Source organism: Phalacrocorax aristotelis, chromosome 2, assembly GCF_949628215.1.
Source record: "Phalacrocorax aristotelis chromosome 2, bGulAri2.1, whole genome shotgun sequence".
Classification (NCBI taxonomy): Eukaryota; Metazoa; Chordata; class Aves; order Suliformes; family Phalacrocoracidae; genus Phalacrocorax; species Phalacrocorax aristotelis.
Window position 1 is genome coordinate 78,292,492 of NC_134277.1, and position 22,382 is coordinate 78,314,873.

Consider the following 22,382-nt stretch of genomic DNA (forward strand, 5'->3'; position numbering starts at 1 on the left):
GTGTATCTAGCCAAAAGTTGCTTTGACTGACATTTTATTTTGAAAGGGGGATTCAGGGAACGGAAAAAGAGGAAAGATGGAAGTGGGGTTTTGTGTTTGTCCTGAAGCACAGATCAAATGTAGAAATACTGCAATGAAAATGTGGCATGGTGTTGTGCCAGACAGAGGTCAAGCCATACTTGGAATCTGTGCCGGGGCGCCGGGAGCGCCTCCTCCCCTCCCGCCGCTCTCCTCCCCTCGGGGCTGGCGGGGCTCTTTCTCACCCCCTTTCCCTCAGCCCTGGCTGCCGGGCAGCCCTTTGCCCCCCGTCCCTGCCTCCCTCTGTGCCCTGGCCGCTCCTCACAGGGGCCGCCCCGGCTGCCCCCATCGGCGGCAGCTGCTGCTGCCGGCACCAGGGCACCCGCACCCGGTACAATCTGATGTGCTGCAGATGCTCTGTTTTGGGAAAGGAAAGCAGAGCATCATTAACTAGGCAGAATTTTGTTACTGCACCCTGCACACTTCTCTTTCTGGGGCTAACATAATTCTCTATAGCACAGGAGTACCTGTGGCACCTTTGATCCAGTGGTTTGTTTTTTGTTTTTTTTTTTTTGTTTTCTACTACCTTATTCAAAGCCCAGCAAAGAGTGTATCTTTGAAAAAAACTTTACACAAGCTGTACATGATCTGACTCTGCCTAGTTTCTGTACGCGATATATGGCTGTTAATGACGTATCAAGGATCTTGGATCCAAGGCTGGCCACACCTTTGTGACAGAATGCATACGCATGAAGAAAATGGGTCCATGGTCATGGCATTTATTCTACTGGAAAAGCTATTTTAAAATAATTACATATTTACAGTCTATAATATAGTCAGATATATCAACAACAGAAGTAGTAAAAAACTATAAAAGTGCACAAAGCCTCCTTAGAGCAAACACTAATGTTAACATATGAACAGAAATATTTAAGAAGAAATTACAAGTAAAATTCAGTATTCTAGGTGGTATCTTCTCTTTCCCATTTCAGTTTCATTCCCAAATAGATCCTGTGGGGTTTATTTTTTCCCCCTCTGGAAGTGGCAGTTTTCTCTAGAACGACATTGTTTTCTAAATCAAATTGTTCTAAACTAGCTATTTTTTCTCCAAATAGCAATATTGAAATGAGCGAAAACCTGGTACAGAAGGTTTTGCTGCTGACTTCAGTGAAGTTAAACCTTTGTTTCAGAAAAAAACATCAGTTCAACTCCTTACAGGATTCAATAGATGAAAGTATGCACATGCACGCATACTTTTTATCCTCAAAAACATGTAAAGATTAAAATACCAAGCCAATGTCTGTACATTAGGGATATTATCTGATTCACCAATGAAATATTCTAAGGCAAAATAAGACAATATTAATGCAACAGGGTATAAATATAAATGATATTCTGTGGATGGGGCAGAACCCATAAGCTGCTCAGCAGAAATGATAGGGGGATGCCAATCATCTCAAGCACGGCAGTTAAGAAAGATCACAATGTAAATTTAATGTCTTAATGGCATTATTCTGATAATTTTTTAAAAAGGTGCAATGCAACTCAGGCACATTATCGTTACTCACCAAATTCCATCCAAAAAAAGTTAAATTACATAAAACAAATCCATTTATTTTAGGAAGTTATATATATATATTTTTTTTTTTTTTACAGACACTTAAATCAGGTGAAAAAATACATTTTATAGACAAAAAGTAGTTTCTCTTGCACCAATTTTAAGAAGCGAGACAATAAAAATAGTAATCACAGTACTAATCTGAACAAAGCCAAGGCAGGTAACAGGTCAGATGCAGCTGACTTAGAGAAAGCAATGCAACTCAAAACTGGCTCGCGGTCATCTTGGGTTCTAGCGCCACCTGCTGAAATAATAGCGTTTTTCCCCTTGCAACTATAGCTAATATGCAATTTAAATTATTCCACTGCATTAGAGGGTTAACACATGAAGAAAGGTCACAAAGATGATGAGGTGCTTGAGTAATCCAAGTGCACATCCAGAGTGCCATACACTGAGCGTAGTAAATTGAGAACCTTCTCTTGAATGATGTCAACCTGCTCTGAAGGGCAATAGTCATCCAAACTTGATCTGTAAAAGGAATTGAAAAAAGCATGAGAGAATACAGATATCACCACCATCACCACATTTTGTATTCTTGCAATGTTCTGTGTCTAGACTGAAGCAATTTCCCAAGTGTGGTGAGTTCTGCGCCCCAGTATCCCTTCAAAGCATAGTGCTGTGCTTCTCCTCACTACTCGTAAGAGTAAGAGTTTGCCTGAAGTCAAATAGAAAGTCTGGAGCAGATTAGGAATGTGACCTATTCGTGTCTCCAATTCTACTCTCTTCCCGACTCTGACACAGAACATGTTGGCAGTCAAAGTTCAAGCAAATGATCTAATTAAAGGACTGGTGGGAAGTTAAGACTGAAAAATTGAAATGCTGCTAGTAAAATAGGTAGAAAAACCTGAAAAACAAATCTTCACAATCCCTGGGATATAACATTATTTACAGTATCTATTACTGAACTGCAAACAGATACTAATAAAAAAGCAGAGCTCACACTTCTTGGATTTTATATCTGTCAAGGTGTACATAAATGATACTGTATTTTGTCTGCAACAGTGGATGATAACGCTGCAGCTGGCACAGGAAATACAGCTTTCTTTTGTTGTAGGTATTAGCCATACTATTTCTTGTTGACAAAAATAATTTCTCATCAGCTTCTGCTATTGTTGCCTTTCCTTTAAGGGCACAGTTAGCATTTCTGAAGTGATTAAATTACAACAATTTGTCAACAGATACATTGCGGTCTTCAAACTAAGTTTTCCTGGGACAGATCCCTGGGTCTCCCAGGTCCGTGGCCTCAAACTCCATCCTGTTCTCCCAAGTAATACCCTTACAGTCCTGGAAGCATAACCTTTACCCCATACAAAGCTTTACTAGAGCCTTCTAGAATATAAATCCCTTTCAGCCTATTAGATGAAAACCATGTCCATCAGAAGTTTCACTGAAAACAGAAATCCTATCTGTAGCACAAAGAACCCTAGAACAAGAGAGTAAGGAAGGTGTCATTTTCACCCATGCAGGCTTGTCCAAGCTAGCTTTACTCTAACTAGCATAAGTAATAACTGTAGTGGAGATTATGAACCCCAGTGACAGCTATCCATCTCAACACACACAAGGACTTATCACAGGCTTTATTTAGCTTGAGCTGAAGCTCACCGAGTCGTCATGTTTTCACTGCTTTTGATACCTGTGCTACCAGTACAGTACAAACCAGTAAAACTGGCCATCCATGCAGAACCTTGCCTTAGCTGTGTAGATACTGTCACTGCCTTATGACTGACATTTTCAAATGTCAATTTTCACTACGCTGTGAAACTTCCACTTCAAGACAGGATTTAAGAAGTGCCAACCAGTGCTATATTGATAGAATCATTTAGCTTCATAAGCACAGTCCGAGCGTTTTAAAGTAAAAGCATCTATCTACTCTTACCGAGCAACTGTCACAAGTGTGGGCTTAGGCATATCTTTCAGTAGAACTTTAACGGACTGTATGAGGCCTTCGATCTCCTCTTCAGTGCTAACATGGTGAGGAAGCTCCACATAATCACAGGTCAGACCAGCCTGATGGACCTACATGTAAATTAAACAGATTTAATTTCTGTTGTGAGTTATTGATATAGCTTATCTGTGTAAAACGTCTCTAAGATACCATCCCTAGCCCAGTAGGTAACTTACACCTCTTCAGGTAGTAAGAGTTGGGGGTTTTACCCCAATTTGTTCTTTAAAAAAAAAAAAGAATAAAATTCTGGAGGTTGTATGGATTGTTTCATTTTCTACAGTACACTGTATCTCTCCTACGAATTCAGAGTACGCTGCAGCCTTTGAAGATGATAGGTCTTATCTTTTACAAATAGGTACCTTAAGTTGTATAAAGTATATCAAGACACTTGTGAAATTAAACCTTCCTTCACAGGAAGCAGCTTGAGATGTCAGAGTCATGAAAGATCACGTTAATGTTACCTAAATACAGGCAAGCAGAGTAGAATTTTTAGAAGATTTAAAAAGAAAAGCTGGCCCAAGTAATAAGACATAAAAAAAGGAAAGCGACCAAAATCTCAAATGGTCCTGAATCAAGAAGCAAGTCGGAAATGAAGCATGATCTTTTCCCTCCCTGTTGAAGCCATGCTTTTGAAATCTGTCTACTTTCTGCTCTTTTACCTAGTCACCTACCATTTCGTAGTCTGGGCTTTCAATCCTGGTTTTCAAACTGTGAACTAGTTGAACAAGCGGCTTCATTCTGGAGTTAGAACAAAACCAAAGCTTTTTACATAAACAGTTGGAAACACATATGTTTACCTTAAGGGGTGGGAGGGAGAGAGGGAGGGAGAGAAGTTATCATGGCCTAGGATATGAAAATGAAAGTTGCCCCTCCATGTCATTCTGCACCTAAGAAAAATCGAAATTATCAGCACTATTGTACTGTTTCACCAGGTCTTTCTTAGAAAGCCCCTACACTGATACCTGCCTCTGGCAAGGCCTCTTTGTACTTCTTTTAGGGCAGACCTGGAAAGGAGCTGTTGTAGCTTAAAGTCACATGAACTTGATAGGAAATGTTTGTGATCAGTTAGATAAGTCTAGCAGTAACTGCTGCATTTGATGGGGAAAATGAATTATTTTCCTATCAAGGGAAAGTTTGGACTTCTGCTGTTTTCAGCTGAAAACATTTTGTTTAAAAGCATAGCAGATGCTGCTGAGATGTTTTGTGAATGCTGTTGCTCAGGTAGAGTCTTTCATTCACTTCCTTTTTTCCACAGAGAGCAGAACCTTTGGGAGCACCAAAGAAATCCTTCTCCATATCTTCCATAGTTTGTTGCTTTTTTTGAGATCTCTGCTTCACACAGATCACTAAATTTTTAGTCACCAAATGTGCCTCCCTCCACAGACAACAGAATTTGCATGAAGCTGTACAAGGCTGATCTTGGAAGGCTTACCATAGCATGGAAAACAGCAGGCTGCCTTTTCTTTTGTTTTGTCTGACTCTTTCTCTAGTTCTAAAGGAAAAATTGTAGCCTTGCATAGATCCTATCCAGCCTCTCTCCTTTTCTGTTAGCAAAGGGCTGGGCTAATCAGTTCCCCAACTACTGTTTGCATTTTAAGCCATTTAGAAATCTCCTACCCAGGATATGAAGCCCACTTGTGTACGGTCTCTTCGTCATCATTGTCACACAAATCTGCAAATGCCGCTTCCAGATCTTCAAGCTGATGAACACGACTTTCAACACAATCCAGCAAGCCCTCCTTAAAGGGAGCACATATAAAAGTATGTTAGGAAGAAGAACGAGGCAAGAATGTAATGGCTTGCCCTATGATTTAAATTTTGAAATGACTGATCTACTGGAAGTGGGGAATCAGAAACAATTGATTAACTACTACAGAATATTTTCAAGAGGATCAGAATGAATGCCTGCAGAAGCTGTTATACCTTCAGAATAAATCACCTCTCTTTGCTTTGTCTTTCCCATAACAAATAAAAAAAAAAAGCCACATCTACATTCTGGCAGAATACACCAGGGAGAGCTAAGAAACTGTACATGACTAATTGTTGGATTTGTTTCTATAGAACTGAAATGCTCAGATGAGTACAAGCTTTACATTTTTATAACGAAAGAATTTAATTTTTTAAGTTTAAAACCCCCCAATATTATTAAATCAAATGCATGTTCAGAAAAACAAAACAAGATGGGTTATTTGATGCTTCAAAGTTGTTTTAACTCTGTGTACCTGAAAAAACATGGAATTAATTTAAAACGTCAGTTATTGCTCTGATCATGCAAAGGTCTAGGCCCTTTCTTAAAAAGTTCAGAACACATAAAGAGGCAGTCTTCTTGGAGTGAGGCTAATACATGAATACAGTTGTACATGCAAACATTTGCAGAAAAAGATCCCACATATCGAATGAAAAGCAATGCTTTGCATTATTGGTATTAAAAATGCAGGGGTATGTGAAGGAAAATTGTTTAAAAGCACATTGGAATAGATGGGTAACATTTAAGACCATAACACTTCCCTGTTAGGATTCTGTTGGCTGTATCATATAACAGATGCTGCTTCTTTTGGCCAGCGATACCAGCTTTGGATGACATTTTAAGAGGAGCTGAGGGTATCAATCATGAATGAAGTACAGCTTTATGATCCTATCCTGGGGTATGAATAAGATACTTTTCTAAGCAGCACCAGTAACTAACCTTAAAGACATGCCCGATCCCCCTCTATATGACTAAAAACCCAAAATCAAACAAAAAACCCCAAACAACACACTATTATCTTGTAGTATGATAGAAACGTACATCTAACTGTACTCTGGAACTTCAAAAACAGATTTTAAGGAACTAGACATGTAGGATATTTTCTGAAACTTCGAAAAACACAAAGTTCACCAGCTTTCTACCTTCAAACCCTTTAAACTGACTGTCTCACTATAAAAACATCCATGAATCTAGTCTTGCCTTGTTCAGTTCTATACCTATCCATTACTCACTGCCTGCTAACAATTTCAGTTGCTTCCTATAAATTTGTTGGCTTTTGTAAATAACTTATGCCCTGAAATCATATTGGGCACTTAAATCAAAAGCATTTACCCCTGTTATATTTAACTACCTTTTACACAGGTACCTGTTTTTATTGCTGATTGACTAAGATATATGAAAATAAATCTGACAATCTTCCACATGTCTCAATTTCCTTATACACACATACTAATTCAGATTCATTGATCTGTGATAATTATATGCATTGAGATTACGAAAGCAAAGACAAGATCTTGTTTAGAAATTACTTGGTGCAATGACCATTATTATGGCTGTCTCCATGGTCTGGGCTCGCGGCTGAATGACTATGTTGGCAGCTACAGCAAGCTTACACTTCCATGATTCAGAAGCACACAAGGCATACAACGATAAGTACATTACAGTGGTGTAATACCAGCCTTTCCACATAAACAAATAGGTAAAATACCAGTTAGGCATTCAGCCCAGCTCTGATTATCAGAGCCACTAGGGCAAGGAAGGGGAGAGCCTGGAGGGGGAAATAAACCCCAGAACAAACCACAAAAAAAAACCCCAAACAAAAAAAAAAAAAAAACAAACCAAAGCCCTGTTGAGCCATAAAAAGAACAAGATTGCGGATGACTTACTATGTTTTCATTTCTTCCTTGTCAATTACCTTGTTTACAGATATTAATTTTCACACTTATGCTAAATATTTATGCAATTCACATGTTTAACCAAAATGTTTAATAGGAAAGAATCCCTAAGATGCTGCTGATTAGCATTCAGCATGCTGCATAGCTTAATTGGAGACCACTTCATTAAGCACCTTTCACAGGTTCCTTCCTTGTCATAACTCATTTTTATTGGGTAAATCAAAAGAATCACCGCCTCATACATCCCACAAGGAAATACCATACCTCTGTTGCATTTCTATGAGGCTTCTTGAAATTGTACAACTCTTGTAAAAGCTCATATTCTGTCTTTGAAAAAGAAAAAAGAGGCAAAAAATTAGACTCTTCAAATGAGAGACAAAATCCTCAAAGCCTTCCTTCTTAAAACAAAGAATTTGATCACCAAGATAATTACTCTAGTACTGCAGATAACTCTCTATAAATGCAGGTGAGGAAGAGGCTGTGAGGCTTGAGAGCGCAATACTTAATGGCCTCAGTCAAACGTTTTGGAATTGCTTAACTTTAAACCTGACTTCAAGAGCACAGCTTTTTAAAAAAAAAAAAAAAAAAAAAAAAGCATCTTTGTTAAAGAGTCTCTGAAATTAAACATACATATTGCTGAACTAGGGTCCCAATGAGATGCTGAGTAAAACTGAGAGGGCAGATTTAGGCAGACAAAGCCCACAGGACAGTATGGTTGTAAAGGAAAACAGGACAGGTAAAAGGCTTCAGGCTGGTTGGCCAACAAGTAAACTATGAGAGGGGCTTGTCAGCCCTACTCCTTGATAATATTCAGGTTTAATTAATCAAGGATAAAGAGATCTTATTATTTACGTAACAGCATTAAAAAGGTGAACACTCATGAATTTTTCACAGCAGCACGAGAAAGGAAGGGTAGACTATTCAACTTTTACAAAACTACAATGCATCTTTAGGGCAATGTTTTGGATTTTAGACTTTTTTGGTGGGAAGACAATACTCTTCTGGATTAGTGAACTATATTTGCTTTTAATCTTTTCCTTAGATTCTTGCATTTCAAGTGTTAACTTGGGAACAATTTTTGGATGGAATTACCACAATTTACAATAGAAGAAACATAGTTAAGAAATATTAACTGCAAATGAAATTGTTGTATCAAAAAAGGTACACTGGATGCTCTGTGCAAGTCCACTTCTGAAAGTGGCTCCTAGAACTGAGAACCTATCATAGACAAAACAAAAAACAAAAAGCATAGGAACCGAAATAAAAAACCACCCCCCCACCCCCCAAAAAACCCAAACAAAAACCTGCCTTCATTATTTTATTCAGAATATATTTCAAGCCCTAAGAGGGGTATTGAATTTTATTCTTTCCACAGTGTTTTCCCTTTGCTGTACGCTTCTCTCTGTGATTCAGAACAACCAGCGCTGCACATTGTCTGAAGATACTGTGATCATAAATGCTGCATGTCAGAAGCTAACAGGGGTGAGGGACACTATATGCACTTCTTTACAGTGAACAAGGAAGCAGTAGTCTAGCTGAAACTCCGAAGATGTCAGCATAGGCTAAAGTTAAAACTGTTAAAAAGAGAAATGTAAATGCTAAAAGCAGTCAGGATATTGCAGAAGAATTTGTAAACCTGAACGGCACACCCAATTTTCAGGGTACATTAGTTAGTTCCTGAAAAACCTGGTCACATCAGGAAGAGGTGCTAACTGCTTTGCACCTTTGAGCATCTACGTATTTATGAGTTTATACAGGTGAGCTACTTTTGCTGGGCAGCCATTACAAATGGAATACAAGGCAGAGCGTTAAGCTCAAAGCCGTGGCATTAGAGACAACAGCTGCTCGCTCATCCTTATACTCATCAGTCCAGACAGAGGAAATGAGAGTAACAGCCTCTCATCGGGACAAGTTACCACTCTTTAAATAATCAACACCGCCAAGCCTTTTTAAAAGGCAGATTCTCCTGATACCACTGTGGCTTTCCAATATCATAAAAAGTGATACAATCTGTCATCCCTTCCTGATGAATCTTGCTGTGGGTATTTGGAACATCACCATTGGAAACCCAAGGATAGCTTTTATGTTCCAAGCAACAAGCAGAAGTGAGCCATACACCTCTTGAGCTTGAATGTGCACCCAATACCAATTTTAAGTGGTATTTTAAGGTATTTTATTAAGGTATTTTAAGGATCTACCCCTATTAGGTTGTTTTAATTCTTTGGAGTGTACATTCTCTTAGAATGTCTCTCCTTAAAATATTACCACGAATCATTAATCATAATCAGCTGATCTGCTAATTTAGCTCAGATGAAAGTTTCTCCATCGACAACTGCTAGGACTGGTACTCTTTTGTGAATGGTAAGAGGCCTCTCCATTGTCATGCTTACCTGTGTGTACATTTCTTTGAATGGATTTTTGACTGAAAAAAAATCTAAGTCAATGTCTAAAACATAGGCATCCCCTTTCTGCAGTACTCGACAGACATCTTTAACAACTTCTCTTATTGGGCATTCACTGTTTCTGAGAGAGCTTGAAGCTGAGCACTCTGACAATGTTTCTGCCTTGTTTGGGGTGCTTGCATTTTGTACTTCCTTCTTCTTCAGACTTGGGGTGCTGTGATCAAGGTCACCAGGAACCACTGATGAAGAGGCAGAAGTGGTGCTTGATATGTCATCTGTATTTAGCTTCAGTCTCTTAGCAGATGCTACCTCGCCATTCTCTTCCTGGCTGTTTGGTGCTTCAGTAGGATTGATGAGAATGACATGCAAATTTAAAGGCTTCTGGTTTTCTAGCTGATCAGCAGGGACATAAAGGCCATCACTTAAAAAGTAATGATCTGTACCTGTAACCCTACAATTGACAATAACTCACAATTAATATACATCTTTGCAAAGAGCTTGGGAAAAAGCATGTACACTTAAGGATCCTGAGAAGAATGAATACATATTTGATGGGTAACAAAAGCAATACAACTGTGTACGCAAAACTGTTTATTTTAGTCTGCAGGTTTTTAAATTAAAGTTTTTTCTACTTCTTTACTGCTGAAACAATATATTAAAATTCACTCTATTTTTTTATGATGGCCTACAAGGTTTTTAATGGATAAGAAAAAGATTCTACTAAGGTTAATTTGCCATTGAATTCCATTCTGAAGACAACATCCAGAATTTAACAAGTTATTGTCAATATTATGGCACGTAAGACTGCAAAGCTATGGATATTTTGTCTTGGAATGCCTATTTTATATGGAAATTTCTGTTAGTTCTATTTGAGAAGTACCCTGAAACCCATGGATATTGATTTATTAAAAATAAAATATTGTTAGTTAATAGGTACTATTTAAGTTTTCTTTACCACCAACAGAGATTCCCTATTCTAAGTGGGGGACAGCAGGTAACTCGAGGATGAATAGCTACATATCAGTGGCATCCACTTAATTAAAAACAAAAAAACCCAAACAAAACCCAATAATGCCAAAAACTCCTCTTACAGTGAAAATTTAAAAATATTTTCAAGCCATATTAGAGTACATCATTAAGCTTTAAAAATAATAAATTCAGATTTAAAAATAATAAGTGTGAACTGTTCACTTGTGTTAAGGCCTCATCTGACAACAGGGTATCATCATCAGTCAATCACAAAGGCAAATAAATTCATAAGCAGCAGAAATCTGAGGCTTAGTTCCCCCTGTGTCTTGTGGCTGGATTATCCGAGGCCTGCTAAGGTGGGAGCCTGGTCACAACTTCATCTTATTGACGGGGGATTCATAGGGCCTCTTCTCAGGAATTCTCCAGGGTTCAACATAAGCTCATGCTACAGCCTTTCCCTAGGTGGGACACTAACTAAGATGTCTACTGCATATCCAGCCACCTGTTACCAACAAAACTTTTAGGAAGTTCATACTTCTGAGGACTCTTTCCCTTTCTTTCTTCATGATTATTTTTAAGCCTAGAACCTGAAGAAAAGGTACCTGACCGTCTTCAAAAGGCAGCTGGAAATGTTGTTTTAAAGGTTGCTAAGGTGACCAGAGGATCTGTGGGAGAGCTATTCAGACATCATGAAGTATTTCTGTATGTGTGCTAGTTCTTATGGTTAAATGTAACTGAAAGCACCAGCGTGGTTTTTTTTTTTTTAGGTTTAATTTAGGCCTCAGATTCACAATTGTAGAGCTTTTGTGTTTTATTTTAGGTGGTAAACCAAAGCATTTCTCTGCTGCCTTCTGTTAAACTTGCTTCAAAAGATTTATTCTGATGAGCTGGCAAGAGACACGATTTGTAAACATCCATTCAAGCTGTAAAAAATCACAACACAGTGAATATGGTGAATGTGAAACTGTCATTGACTGCATCCTGCAAAATCATGAGGGGTTCTGACCAGAACTCGAATCACAGAATGATTAAGACTGGAAGGGACATCTGGAAATCTCTTGTCAATCATCTGATCAAAGCAGAACTAACTTCAAAGCTAGATGAGGCTGCCCAGGGTCTCATCCAGTTGAGTTTTTACTTTGTCAAAGAATGGAGAATTCACCATCTGCCTGTGTACCTGTTTCAGTGCTTAACTAGTATATTAACTTAAAAAAAACCAACAAAACCTCCCCCCCCCCCCCCAAAAAAAAACAAACAACAAACAAACAAACAAAAAAACACCCACAAGAAAAATAGAATTATTAAGGGAAAAGATTTCTCCTCTTATTCAACACCAGTGAGGTCACATGTGACACACTCTGCCCAGGTTTGGGTCTCCAGGACAAAAGAGATGAAAACAAACTGAAGAAGGGCCGCTAAGTTGATGAGAGGGCCGGAGCACATGACAGGGAAGGCGAGGGAACTGGGTTTGTTTTGTCCTGATAAGAGAGGACTGAGGAGGATCTAACTGCTGTCCTCTGTTACCAAAATTCTTTGTTAAAATTACTGCTGAGATTTTGACTTTAAAGAATATAACTAATTTAAAACCTGGGTAGCTGAAATGAAATGTGAATAGCTAGAATTACCTGTAACAAAAAAAATTTAAGGCACAATTTTAACTGTACCCACCCACACAAAGTGTCAGTCACAGTAGGTCCTAAGAAACTCACAAATACAACTTCCATCTTTATCCAAGAACACAAAAAATACCCATAAAAAGCTACAGAGATAGCATTTATATTATTAGCATATGGCAGCAGACAATTTACCTGATTGTAGTTGTTGAAATATCTTTCCCAATTAAAAAATGGTGTTTCCCTTCCGAGATCTGCTGAGCCCAGGGTGGGTGAAGCCATACTACTTGAGAAATATGGCCAGCATAAACAGCAGGCATAATCCAGTTCTCAATACTTAATTCACTGTAATGAATGCAGAAAGGCCAGAGATAATACTGTTACTTTCCCTGTAAGTAAAATATGGTCAAGAACACAACAAACATTTTCCACATCTTGAAAGCCCTCATGCAAATCATCTGAAATTAGTACTCTGTGTAAGATTCACAAAAAATGGGAGGGAAATCTTCATTCACAGGAGAGATCAGAAATGCCTACAGTAGATTTAAAAAGTTAGGGTTGTAGAGTGCAATCAGCTTCACGCTTAGTATGGCACTTTGATTTTAAACTACACGGTTTGTTGTCCTTTATCTCTTGATAAATCACACAGAGCAAAGTACAAGGAGCATCATCAACGATGTTCTAACTTGAAACTTTCCTCAAGGAGTATTTTATGGTAAACTGCTCTGAGTAGATTTTAAATATAATCTCAGCAATTAAAGTGAGTCTATCAGCACCTACAGAATAGCAACTTTCCCAATTATCAACAGTGTATTTTTTTAGGTATATGGTATAGCCCACAAACCTTATTATTCGTTCACCAAAGAAAACAAAATATTGACTACAGGTAGCATGATACAATTACTTACACACCAATTACATCATCTTGTCATGGCTGTAAATCACCATAACACTAAAGCAATCAATACTTATTTTAAAATAGGAAAAGACAGGCAATAGCAAAGATCACTCTGTGGCTTGTTACCTACCTAAGAAGTTGGGGGAAAACATTAGTCTTAATCATCTTAACAGAAAAATCTTGTTCAACTTCACATATTCGCCACGTCAACACAAGAGACATTGTTTCAATTGCAAAGTCAATTTTTCAGTAGGAAAAGAAAAAGGCTGTTTTAAAACCACAGCTCTTCAGACATAAAGCATCCACTCAGGGTGCTGTCCTGTTATTCAGGGGAACTAACTGGCCTAATAACGATATACTAAATTTGCCAAGTCTTAAATTGCTTGACACATGACTTAGATATTTGACCACACTCAAAAAACACAAACATAACATTTTCCATCCAAAGAAATAAAGTTTTCAGCAAAAGTGCAAAAACAGAAGATACAATTTGAGGCTGACTTACGCCTCTTTTGTTCATACGTCCTAAGCAGTCATACCAATATCCCCTGTAAATCAAAGGCAGTGGAAGCAGACTTACAAGTACTCTGATGCAGTACCCAGGACTTACCTAAAAAGAGCTTCTTTATCAAATACAGTGTCTGCAGGCATATTCACAGGAATAAGAAGGTCTGGATGGGAATCAAGATGAACAAAGCTGATGTTACTGGCAGGAAGATGCTTTGAACCAATGGCACGGTAGATGAAAGGCAGCACCTAAAACAACACAAATAAAACTATTTTCCACTGTAACCAGTAACCTAAAAAATGCAACAGCTTTAACAGCAAACACACTAGTCCCACTCTTATTTTTTCTGAATTTGGGTTAGCGGGAGGAGGAGACGGAAAACAATACAAAGCGGAAACGATTCCAGTAGCAAGACTGCTCACGAACTGTAATCATTATAAGCCCAGGAGTTCCATACATGAGAATCTGCTTACTTAGGACTAAGGCCTCAGTTTATGCCACTATAAACAAACCGTATGAGAAAAAAGAGCAGTTCAAAAGCCACTCGTTCTTCACTCCCTTGTTTAATTACTTAACTGAAAAAGCAAAGTTCCAAATTTAACATTTCTCATCAAGCGGCAGTCAATCTGCTTGTTAGGATGTGATTACATTTACAGACTTGCTGTTGGCACACCATATACCGTGTAGGGTTGAGCTTCCAAGTGCTGCACTAATGCCTAGCTAATTCGAAGAGCAGTGTCAGGTAGGCATTATCTCCACTATAGCAACTACGACCCAAAGAAGGGGGGGGAAAAAAAAACCAACAAACCAAACCCGTCAGCAACGATTGCTCCAAAAGGTGCCAAAATGCGATCGCGACATTAACTAACTTAATCACTGAATCGGGAAGGATGTTCAGGTCACCCGGGCGCCGAACTTCATTCGCGTCTCGCCAGCGCCGGGGCAGGCAGGCGTGCGGCCTGCGGGGGCTGTTCCCGAGGCAGCGCCCGCCGCGGGGGGAGCCCGGCCCGACTGCACAGCGCTTCCAGCGGGCCGCGCCCCTCGCTTCCACCTACCGGCCTCAGCCTCCGCGCCGCGGGAAAAAAAGAAACGAAGCGGCTCCCCATGCGCCATCCAAGGGACTCCCCTTTCTCACCGCCCAGCCCCGCCGCCCCGCGCCGGGCACTCACGTCCTGGTGGTCCTCCACCACCCACACCGGCAGCGCCGGGTAGGCCCGCAGGCAGCCCCCGCGGGGCTGGGCCCCGCTGCCAGCCGCCGGCCCGCTCATGCCGCCGCGGGCCGGGCAGGGCAAAGCCCGGCCCAGCCTCCTTCCCTCCCTGCCGGCGGAGGGTGCTTCCGCCCGCAGCGCCGTCCCACCGCTTTCCTCTTCCGGAGCCGGCGCGCTGCGGGCCGGGCTGGCCTGGGCGGCGGGGCGCCAGGTGGGCTTGGCGAGACCGGCTGCCCGCGGGGGTGGGTGAGGGAACCGCGTCTTCCCTGCGGCGGGCCGCGGCGCTTCGCGCCGCGCCGTGGGGCCTGGGGCCAGGGCGGGCGGCGGGGGCGGGCCCCTGGGGCGGAGGGGGCGCGGTGGCTCCAGTGCTGGCGAGCTCCTCGCGCCGGTGCGGGTCGGGGCGGCGGGGCCCGGGCGGCCTCGCGGCTGGGGCGGCCTCTCGGTGCGGTGGCGGGAAGGAGGGCAGCGCGGCGGCGCATCCCGCCCTCCCGCCCGTGTGTCGCTCTCGCCGCCGTTACAGACCGCTGGGAGCCGGTGGCTGGATGTGGCCTGGTCTCAGTCCCGCTGCCCGCAGCTGCGGGTCTGCAGTGAGAGAAGAGGGTGTTTTGGTGGTTTTTAAGGTACTGACCTTAATTTTGTGTGTGGCGGCTTCCACCGGCACAATGAATTGCTTCTTCTAGGTGATAGGAAAAGGAGAGTTTGCCCTTTACGGTGTTTTTGAACTTACTTAAATTTAAACGAAAATGAACGTGACCAAAGAATGTAGCAGAGGAAGCTTTAATTTAATTAATTTGGGTGTTTAAAATCACTTCATGTATTTTTTTTTTTTTCCTTTGTATTTTCTTGCAGCTGGGATTCTGTCCATTCTGAAGCAGTGAAATTAAGGTGGTAGAACCAGAGTGGTTCTCTGGTGCTGGGGATGTCTTAGAGCTCTGTTTAACAGTGAGCTGATAAACAGGACCTTTTGTTTGAATTCTGTGACATGTTAAGAAGAAATGCGCTTTAAGGCAAGGCAGCATGGTACAGTGGCCTTTGCTTTAATTTGTTTGAGGTAATAAGAGTTTACTTTAGCCTGTTTAAATAAAATGTGTATGTAAGCATCTTCAGCTTATAAAACAGTTTTATCTTACAAGCCTGAGCTGTGTAAGATTGTGACCAGAGAACTAAACTAAATAGATTCAGTATTTAATGGATTAGAATTAATAATGACAAAAGGTTGCACTGTTGCCACACAAAATAATGGAAATGGACTTTTTTTGTTTCCTGCCACTGTTGTTTCTTAGTGCCTTTATGAGGTTGGATGGTATGGGGCAGGCACAGGTTGACTGGAAGGAACAAGTGGCTTTACCATCGTGGCTGCTACCTCCTAGGAATGCAGGATTTTCGCTTATTTTGGCCTTTGTCCAGTTGCCCTGGGGAGGGAATGAAAGCTACCACCACCCATTCTAGTGGCCCCCACTATGCCCTGCGTGTGTAAGGAGAGACTTAAAGTCCACTTGGTTCCTCCTCCTTGATGTCTGTCCTTTCCTCCTTCATTTCTTTTCCTTTCTTTGTTGGTTCACCAGAAGTCATCTGCTGTCTCTCAGCAAGGTACATCTTTTGCAGCACTGGCAGCAGAATGCAGCTGAAAGCAGTACTCTGAGCAGTCCAGGTTGGCCGTGTTGCAGGCAGCAGGTGGGAGAATATTCTCTGTGTGTACTTCGGTGTCAGCAAAGCCTCAGTAAAGGGAGGCTTTGCTTTCTTTCTCTGGTGATCTTTCCACTTATGTGTGTGACTCTCCTTTCTTTCTCTCCCTCCCTTTTATGGAAAACAGGATTCAAGGTCTGCAACTGCTTAACTAATTATTGGTTTTTTTTCTCTCTCTATTCCAGCCAAGACACCATGAATGATTTATTTTAAATGTTTGGGGTTTTTTTATTTTTTTCGAGTTTTTTTGAACTTTACATTGTAATTAAAGAATGAATTTTAACTTTAATGAAGCACAGTGGTTTTCATTTATAAACTTTAATACAATGCATTAAATACATGCATAGTTTTCAGCAAGACTTAAGCCTACTTGAAGCAGTTGCTGGAAAGGTAATAAGGCCAAGCTGGCAGCTCAGGGATTTTTTTTGGAAACATTTATTTCATTGAAATTGGAGTAACAGCACAGTCTACATGAAGTTTTTTTCTGTAGCCTGTAAGATTCTCATTCTACAAAAATATTCCTACCTAACTTAAAATACTTTATTTCTTGAATTCAGTACCTCACTAAACTGGGGTCTCAATTGTGAATGTAAATTGCTACAATCTTATTTAAAATTTACATGATTTGGATCAGGTAACTCGCAGTGAGGTGTTAGTAAAGTCACTCTGCCTGAAGTTTAGAATCATATTCTAGAAAGGCTTCCTCATTATGGGACTTTGGCTGACAATTGCAGTTGTTAAAGTGAGTAGTTTCTTTGGTGTGGGGAATCAGAAGGCTTTATATCAAGGTGTCTAGTAGAGGTGCTTGTATTCCTGGCCAGTCATTATATCAATCATTTGTTGAAATTAACATTCCTCTAAGTCAGAGAGCGTGGTCCAGTTTGGGTTCTGGATTAAAGAGAGTAGAGTGCTTTAATGGATTAGAGGCTTAAAAGAATCAAAGGGGCATAAATGACCTGTGCTAGAGGTCTGAGTAGCACAAAGCTCCCATGAAAGACAGTGGATGTTGTTCACTGCTTCTGTTAAGGGAAATTGCAGAAACTGTAATTTCAGCACTTCAGGAGTAGTTCCTGCAAATACATTAAGGACATCCTGCAAACGTTGCATGACACTGGACTTTTATTTTCCTCATTAAAGGTGAGCCATGTCTTTCCATTCCGGGCGAGGATGTCCCCGTGGTCAGGGGGGACCAGGAGCAAGAACTTCCACACAGACCTACCGCCCTCAGAACCTACGGCAGCTTCACCCACAGCAGCCCTCCGTACAATACCAGTATGACCAGCAAACTGCCCCTCCAACAACCTATTCAAACCCTCCAACCACGGGTTACATACCTCCCAGGCCAGACTTTGTGCCCTATCCTCCTCCAGTGCCCCCTTCCACTCAAAATCCCATCAGCCAGTGTCCCATGAGGCCACCATTTCCAAACCACCAGATGAGGCAGAGCTTCCCGGTGCCTCCGTGCTTCCCTCCTGCTCCTCCGCCTGTGCCAAATCCTAGCAACACTCCTGTGCCAGGAACTCCTGCTGGGCAAAGCACCTTTCCTTACATGATGCCTCCTCCCACAGTACCGCATCCTCCCCCCCCACCAGTCATACCACAGCAAGTCAACTACCAGCCTGTGTACTCCGCAGGGTATTCACAGCAATCGTTCCCACCACCTAACTTCAATAGCTATCAGCACAGCTCTGGCTCCTTTCAGAGCAGCACTACCAACAGCAGTGGCGGCAGCAGCCATTTTCGGCACACAGGTCAGTACCAGGGAGAGAAGTTGCAAAGTGATCGCCGGTCTCCCGAGAGGAGCAAGCACTATGATGAGCACCGACATCGTGAACATGGGCACATCCATGGTGACAGGCATCGGTCCGCTAACCATGGGGATCGTCGGGATCGAGGCCGGAGTCCAGATAGGAGGAGGCAGGAAAGCAGTCGGCACCGGACAGATTATGACAGAGGAAGGATATCGCCTCATCACAGAAGTTATGAGCGTAACAGGTAACTTGAAGTATCTTCTGCCTGCAGAGGGAGAGCTGTCATCATTGTCCCATAGTATTTGTTTGCATCGATGTTCTTTCCTCACCCTCGTTTGTCGCTCTAGCTTGGGAGGTGTCCAGTACTCTGGTCCAATGGAAAGAGCTATTGGTTCAATGTCTTTCAGGTACACTGCCTCTGCCTCACCTCTGCAAGCTTGGCAGACTTGTTTCCCTTGTCCACGGAGATAGCTGCAAGCAAAGAAGCTATTGTTTGAAAACTGGGTGGATTGCTGAGCTCTACTCTTATGGCTGTTTACCATAGAAACTTATACACGTGTAGTGTGAAAGTAGAGTTGGCACAACTTTGTGCAAAAGATTGTGTTCAAAGTTGAGTCTTATAAATGGTTAAGTCTCAGCACTTAAAATTTCAAGATTTAGGTACCAGAGTTAGGGTTCCAGGTGTTACTTGAATTTGGTCATTCTTTGAGGAAGCCCTGTATTTGTAGAGAACCAGCACTTGGAGGGGTTTATAGTCTGATAGGTGCATGTATCTAATCACTGAGGTGTTTTCGTGAAAAGCATGTTCTGCAGTGTTCTTCATCCTGCTCTGTCCTCATCCTCATGGGACACCAGCGCAGGCGCGTCAGGCTGCATGGGATGTTCCAGTGGGTGCTTAGACTTGCCTGTGTGATTCTGTTCAGGGTTAAGACCTCAGCAAACCAGTATGTGATCTCAAGACAGGACTGAGGTGAAAATTAGCATACACCAATTGAAAAAAATAGGCAAGTTGTAGGCTACGTTGACATCTTATGATTCAGATGGATGAGTGTGGACTACTTATTTTAGAATGTATCATGAAGCTTTTGTCCGTCTGCTTCATAGACACAAATGACTTCAAAATTATGAGCTGACATGACACAGTTTGCTGCATGGTGGTATTTTAGAGTAAACCATCACAACTTAAATCTTTCATATATCTTAGATTTGCTCTCTTGGTGGCTCTTTTTAGAACAGAATCATAGACTCGGAATCATTTAGGTTGGAAGAGACCCTTAAGATCATCGAGTGCAACCACAAACCTAGCACTGCCAAGTCCACCACTAAACCATGTTCCTAAGCACCACATCTACACATCTTTTAAATACCTCCAAGAGTGGTGACTCAACTACTTCCCTGGGCAGCCTGTTCCAGTGCTTGACAAACCTTTCAGTGAAGAAATTTTTCTTAATATCCAATCTAAACCTCCCCTGATGCAACTTGAGGACGTTTTCTCTTGTCCTATCACTTGTTACTTGGGACAAGAGACCAACATCCACCTCACTACAACCTCCGTTCAGGTAGTTGTAGAGAGTGATAAGGTCTCCCCTCAGCCTCCTCTTCTTCAGACTAAACAACCCCAGTTCCCTCAGCCGCTCCTCATAAGACTTGTTCTCTAGACCCTTCACCAGCTTTGTTGCCCTTCTCTGGACACGCTCCAGCATGTCTATGTCTGTCTTGTAGTGAGGGGCCCAAAAGTGAACGCAGTATTTGAGGTGCGGCCTCACCAGTGCCGAGTATATTTTTTGTCTAATGATCTAGGTCAGAATATTTGAAGAGAGATACTGGTAAGTTAAGTATCTAAATATTTATCAGGGCACCTGGATCACATGCTCTAATATTAGAAGCTTTGAGCTTTCTCATGTCATGTGTGAAACATGAATTTACACATAGTACCTGTGGAAAGGAAGCCGCTTTGAGATATGCAGAGATTTAATTGCAGAACCTTAGACAGCTGTATTGCAGAAAACCCCACCCCCAAATCTCACATTCAGTAAGTTTACTTTGATTTCCAAAAGAGGATTTTCCTAAAACTGAATGCGTCTGGCATTAAGGCATTCGCCTTTTCTGTATGATGAGATTGTGGAATTTCTGCCCTTTGTAGGTAACTCAAACATTTGCCACGTAATTTTATAATTTATTGTTTAGATTTTAAAGTGCAGTTTTAAGTTTTGAAAATGCATGTTTTCAGCAGCTTCTTTCTCAAACACTTGTGGATTACTGGTTGAGGCCAACAGCTTCAAGATTTACTTGAAACGTATTTTATTTTATTTTATTGAGAACTGTTTGCCGGCCTTGGTGTGTTTTTTGCACAGCATCCATCTCTCAGGCAAACCTGGTGGCATAGAATACACTCTTACTGAAGACTGAAATCCATGCTTGAAGAAGGCACAAGTAGAGAGGGTTGAACAGCTGTGGGGAAGAGCAACAGATAATTTATATGAACTTTGTACTTTGTAGATTTGCATTCTATTTCATGTTATGCATATGAAAACATACATATATACACACACATAAATAATCTTGACTCATTCTGTTAGCTCACCAAACCACCTGAGGCACGTGTTTATAATTCCTTGTGTATCAGCAGACTCATTTACTCGGAGTCCTGACAGACACACAAATGATTGTGGATTAATGAGCTGTCAGCTGTTAGCAGAGTATGAAGACCACCTGTGTGATCTTTGATGCCTCATGTACACAGTAATTTCATAGAATCATTTAGGTTAGAAAAGGCCCTTAAGGCAAGTCCAGCCATAAACCTAACATCACCAAGTTCATCACTAAACCATGTCCCTAAGTGCCATGCCTACATGTCTCTCAGATACTTTTGGGATGGTAACTCAACCACCGTTCAAGTGCTTGATAACCCTTTCAGTGAAGATTTTTTTCCTAATATCCAGTCTAAACCTCCCCTGGCACAACTTGAGGCCATTTCTTCTCATCCTGTCACTTGCTACCTGGGAGAAGAGACCAACACCCACCTCACTACAACCTCTGTTCAGGTAGTTGTAGGGAGTGATAAGGTCTCCCCTCAGCCTCCTCTTCTTCAGACTAAACAACCCCAGTTCCCTCAGCCGCTCCTCATAAGACTTGTTCTCTAGACCCTTCACCAACTTTGTTGCCCTTCTCTGGACATGCTCCAGCATGTCTATGTCTGTCTTGTAGTGAGGGGCCCAAAAGTGAAGACAGTATTTGAGGTGATGCCTCACCAGCGCAGAGTACAAAGGGGTGATCGTTCACCTACTCCTGCTGGCCACACTATTTCTGATACAAGCCAGGATGCTCTTGGCCTTCTTGGCCACCTGGGCACACTGCTGGCTTGTGTTTAGCTGGCTGTTGACCAACACTCCTAGGTTTTTTTCTCCAAGCCTTCAGTTAATTTAAAACATTTTTTCCCAGAGGTATGTTTGGGTGGTCAAGTTCTTTATGTGTATGTGCAAGTTGCGTCTTGTAGATGAGATTTGTAGTTTCAGCATGATGCAGATTTTCTGTGTCAGTTTTTTGTGTGTCTGAGGCAGCTGTGAGGGGGAAGAGGGCTTGCCTGAAACATGTGAATGACTTTGGAGCTTAGGAAGCTATTGTGCGTGGAATAGGTTTTCTTTCCCTTTCTTGAGGCACTAAGAATGGTTTAAGATACAATAATCTTACCCTTTGCCATTCATAACAGAAAAGGAAGAATGGCAACAAGTGGTGAATTTATAGAAGTTACCTTTGCGTGGTATGAATTGGCTGTCGTATTGAGATAGATGGCTTTATGACAAAGGCAGAGGAGATAGGTGACTGCCTTTTACAAATTTCTTGAAGGTCAGCATTAAGAATGTCTGGGGTTTTAGCAGTCATCATGTGTGTCATTTTGCATAACACTATCTCAGCTTGCTTCTGTGCTCCTTTCAGGTGTGGAATGTATGAAATGCCAGATTTCTTATTTAACTTATGTTTTGAACTCTCTAAGGGAGCGGGAGAGGGAGAGGCATAGGCACCGGGAGAGCAGAAGATCGCCATCACCAGACAGATCCTACAAAAAAGATTACAAGAGAGCAGGAAGGTAAGGAAGGTTACATTTGCTATCTTGTGTACTTGAG

At 41.5% G+C, this 22,382-nt stretch overlaps 2 protein-coding genes across 5 annotated transcripts in view; one reads left to right on the forward strand and one right to left on the reverse strand.

Moving 5' to 3' along the window:
• Positions 1-781: 781 nt before the first annotated feature.
• Positions 782-15,363, reverse strand: C2H5orf22 (chromosome 2 C5orf22 homolog). 2 transcript variants are annotated; one of them, XM_075084223.1, is made up of 9 exons: positions 14,669-15,363; positions 13,716-13,861; positions 12,403-12,552; positions 9,614-10,076; positions 7,488-7,550; positions 5,199-5,320; positions 4,253-4,319; positions 3,513-3,652; positions 782-2,104 (listed from the first exon to the last, which is right to left on the reverse strand). In XM_075084223.1, exons 1-9 carry the CDS (start codon positions 14,879-14,881, stop codon positions 1,972-1,974), a joined length of 1,497 nt encoding a protein of 498 aa, XP_074940324.1. In that variant the 5' UTR covers positions 14,882-15,363; the 3' UTR covers positions 782-1,971. The 2 variants fall into 2 exon arrangements, with proteins under 2 accessions (XP_074940324.1, XP_074940323.1); XM_075084222.1 differs by having other exon boundaries at positions 14,783-14,958.
• DROSHA (drosha ribonuclease III) overlaps positions 14,970-22,382 on the forward strand; it is a 74,099-nt gene continuing 66,686 nt past the window's right edge. Inside the window, exons 1-3 of one of the 3 annotated variants that reach the window (XM_075084220.1) lie at positions 14,970-15,032; positions 17,645-18,502; positions 22,253-22,345. In XM_075084220.1, coding sequence (XP_074940321.1) covers positions 17,652-18,502; positions 22,253-22,345 — 944 coding nt within the window. In that variant the 5' untranslated portion in view covers positions 14,970-15,032; positions 17,645-17,651. Of the gene's footprint in view, positions 15,033-15,746; positions 15,873-17,644; positions 18,503-22,252; positions 22,346-22,382 lie in introns of those variants that run through there. The other 2 variants (XM_075084218.1, XM_075084221.1) reach the window with 2 other exon arrangements.

Coding starts and splice junctions, on each gene's coding strand:
- C2H5orf22 (XM_075084223.1), bottom strand. CDS start 14,881: ATGAGCGGGCCGGCGGCTGGCAGCGGGGCCCAGCCCCGCGGGGGCTGC. Junction 7,551..9,613: donor TCAAAGAAATGTACACACAG/GTAAGCATGACA, acceptor TCTTTTTCAAAG/ACAGAATATGAGCTTTTACA. Junction 2,105..3,512: donor ACACTTGTGACAGTTGCTCG/GTAAGAGTAGAT, acceptor TTCCTTTTACAG/ATCAAGTTTGGATGACTATT.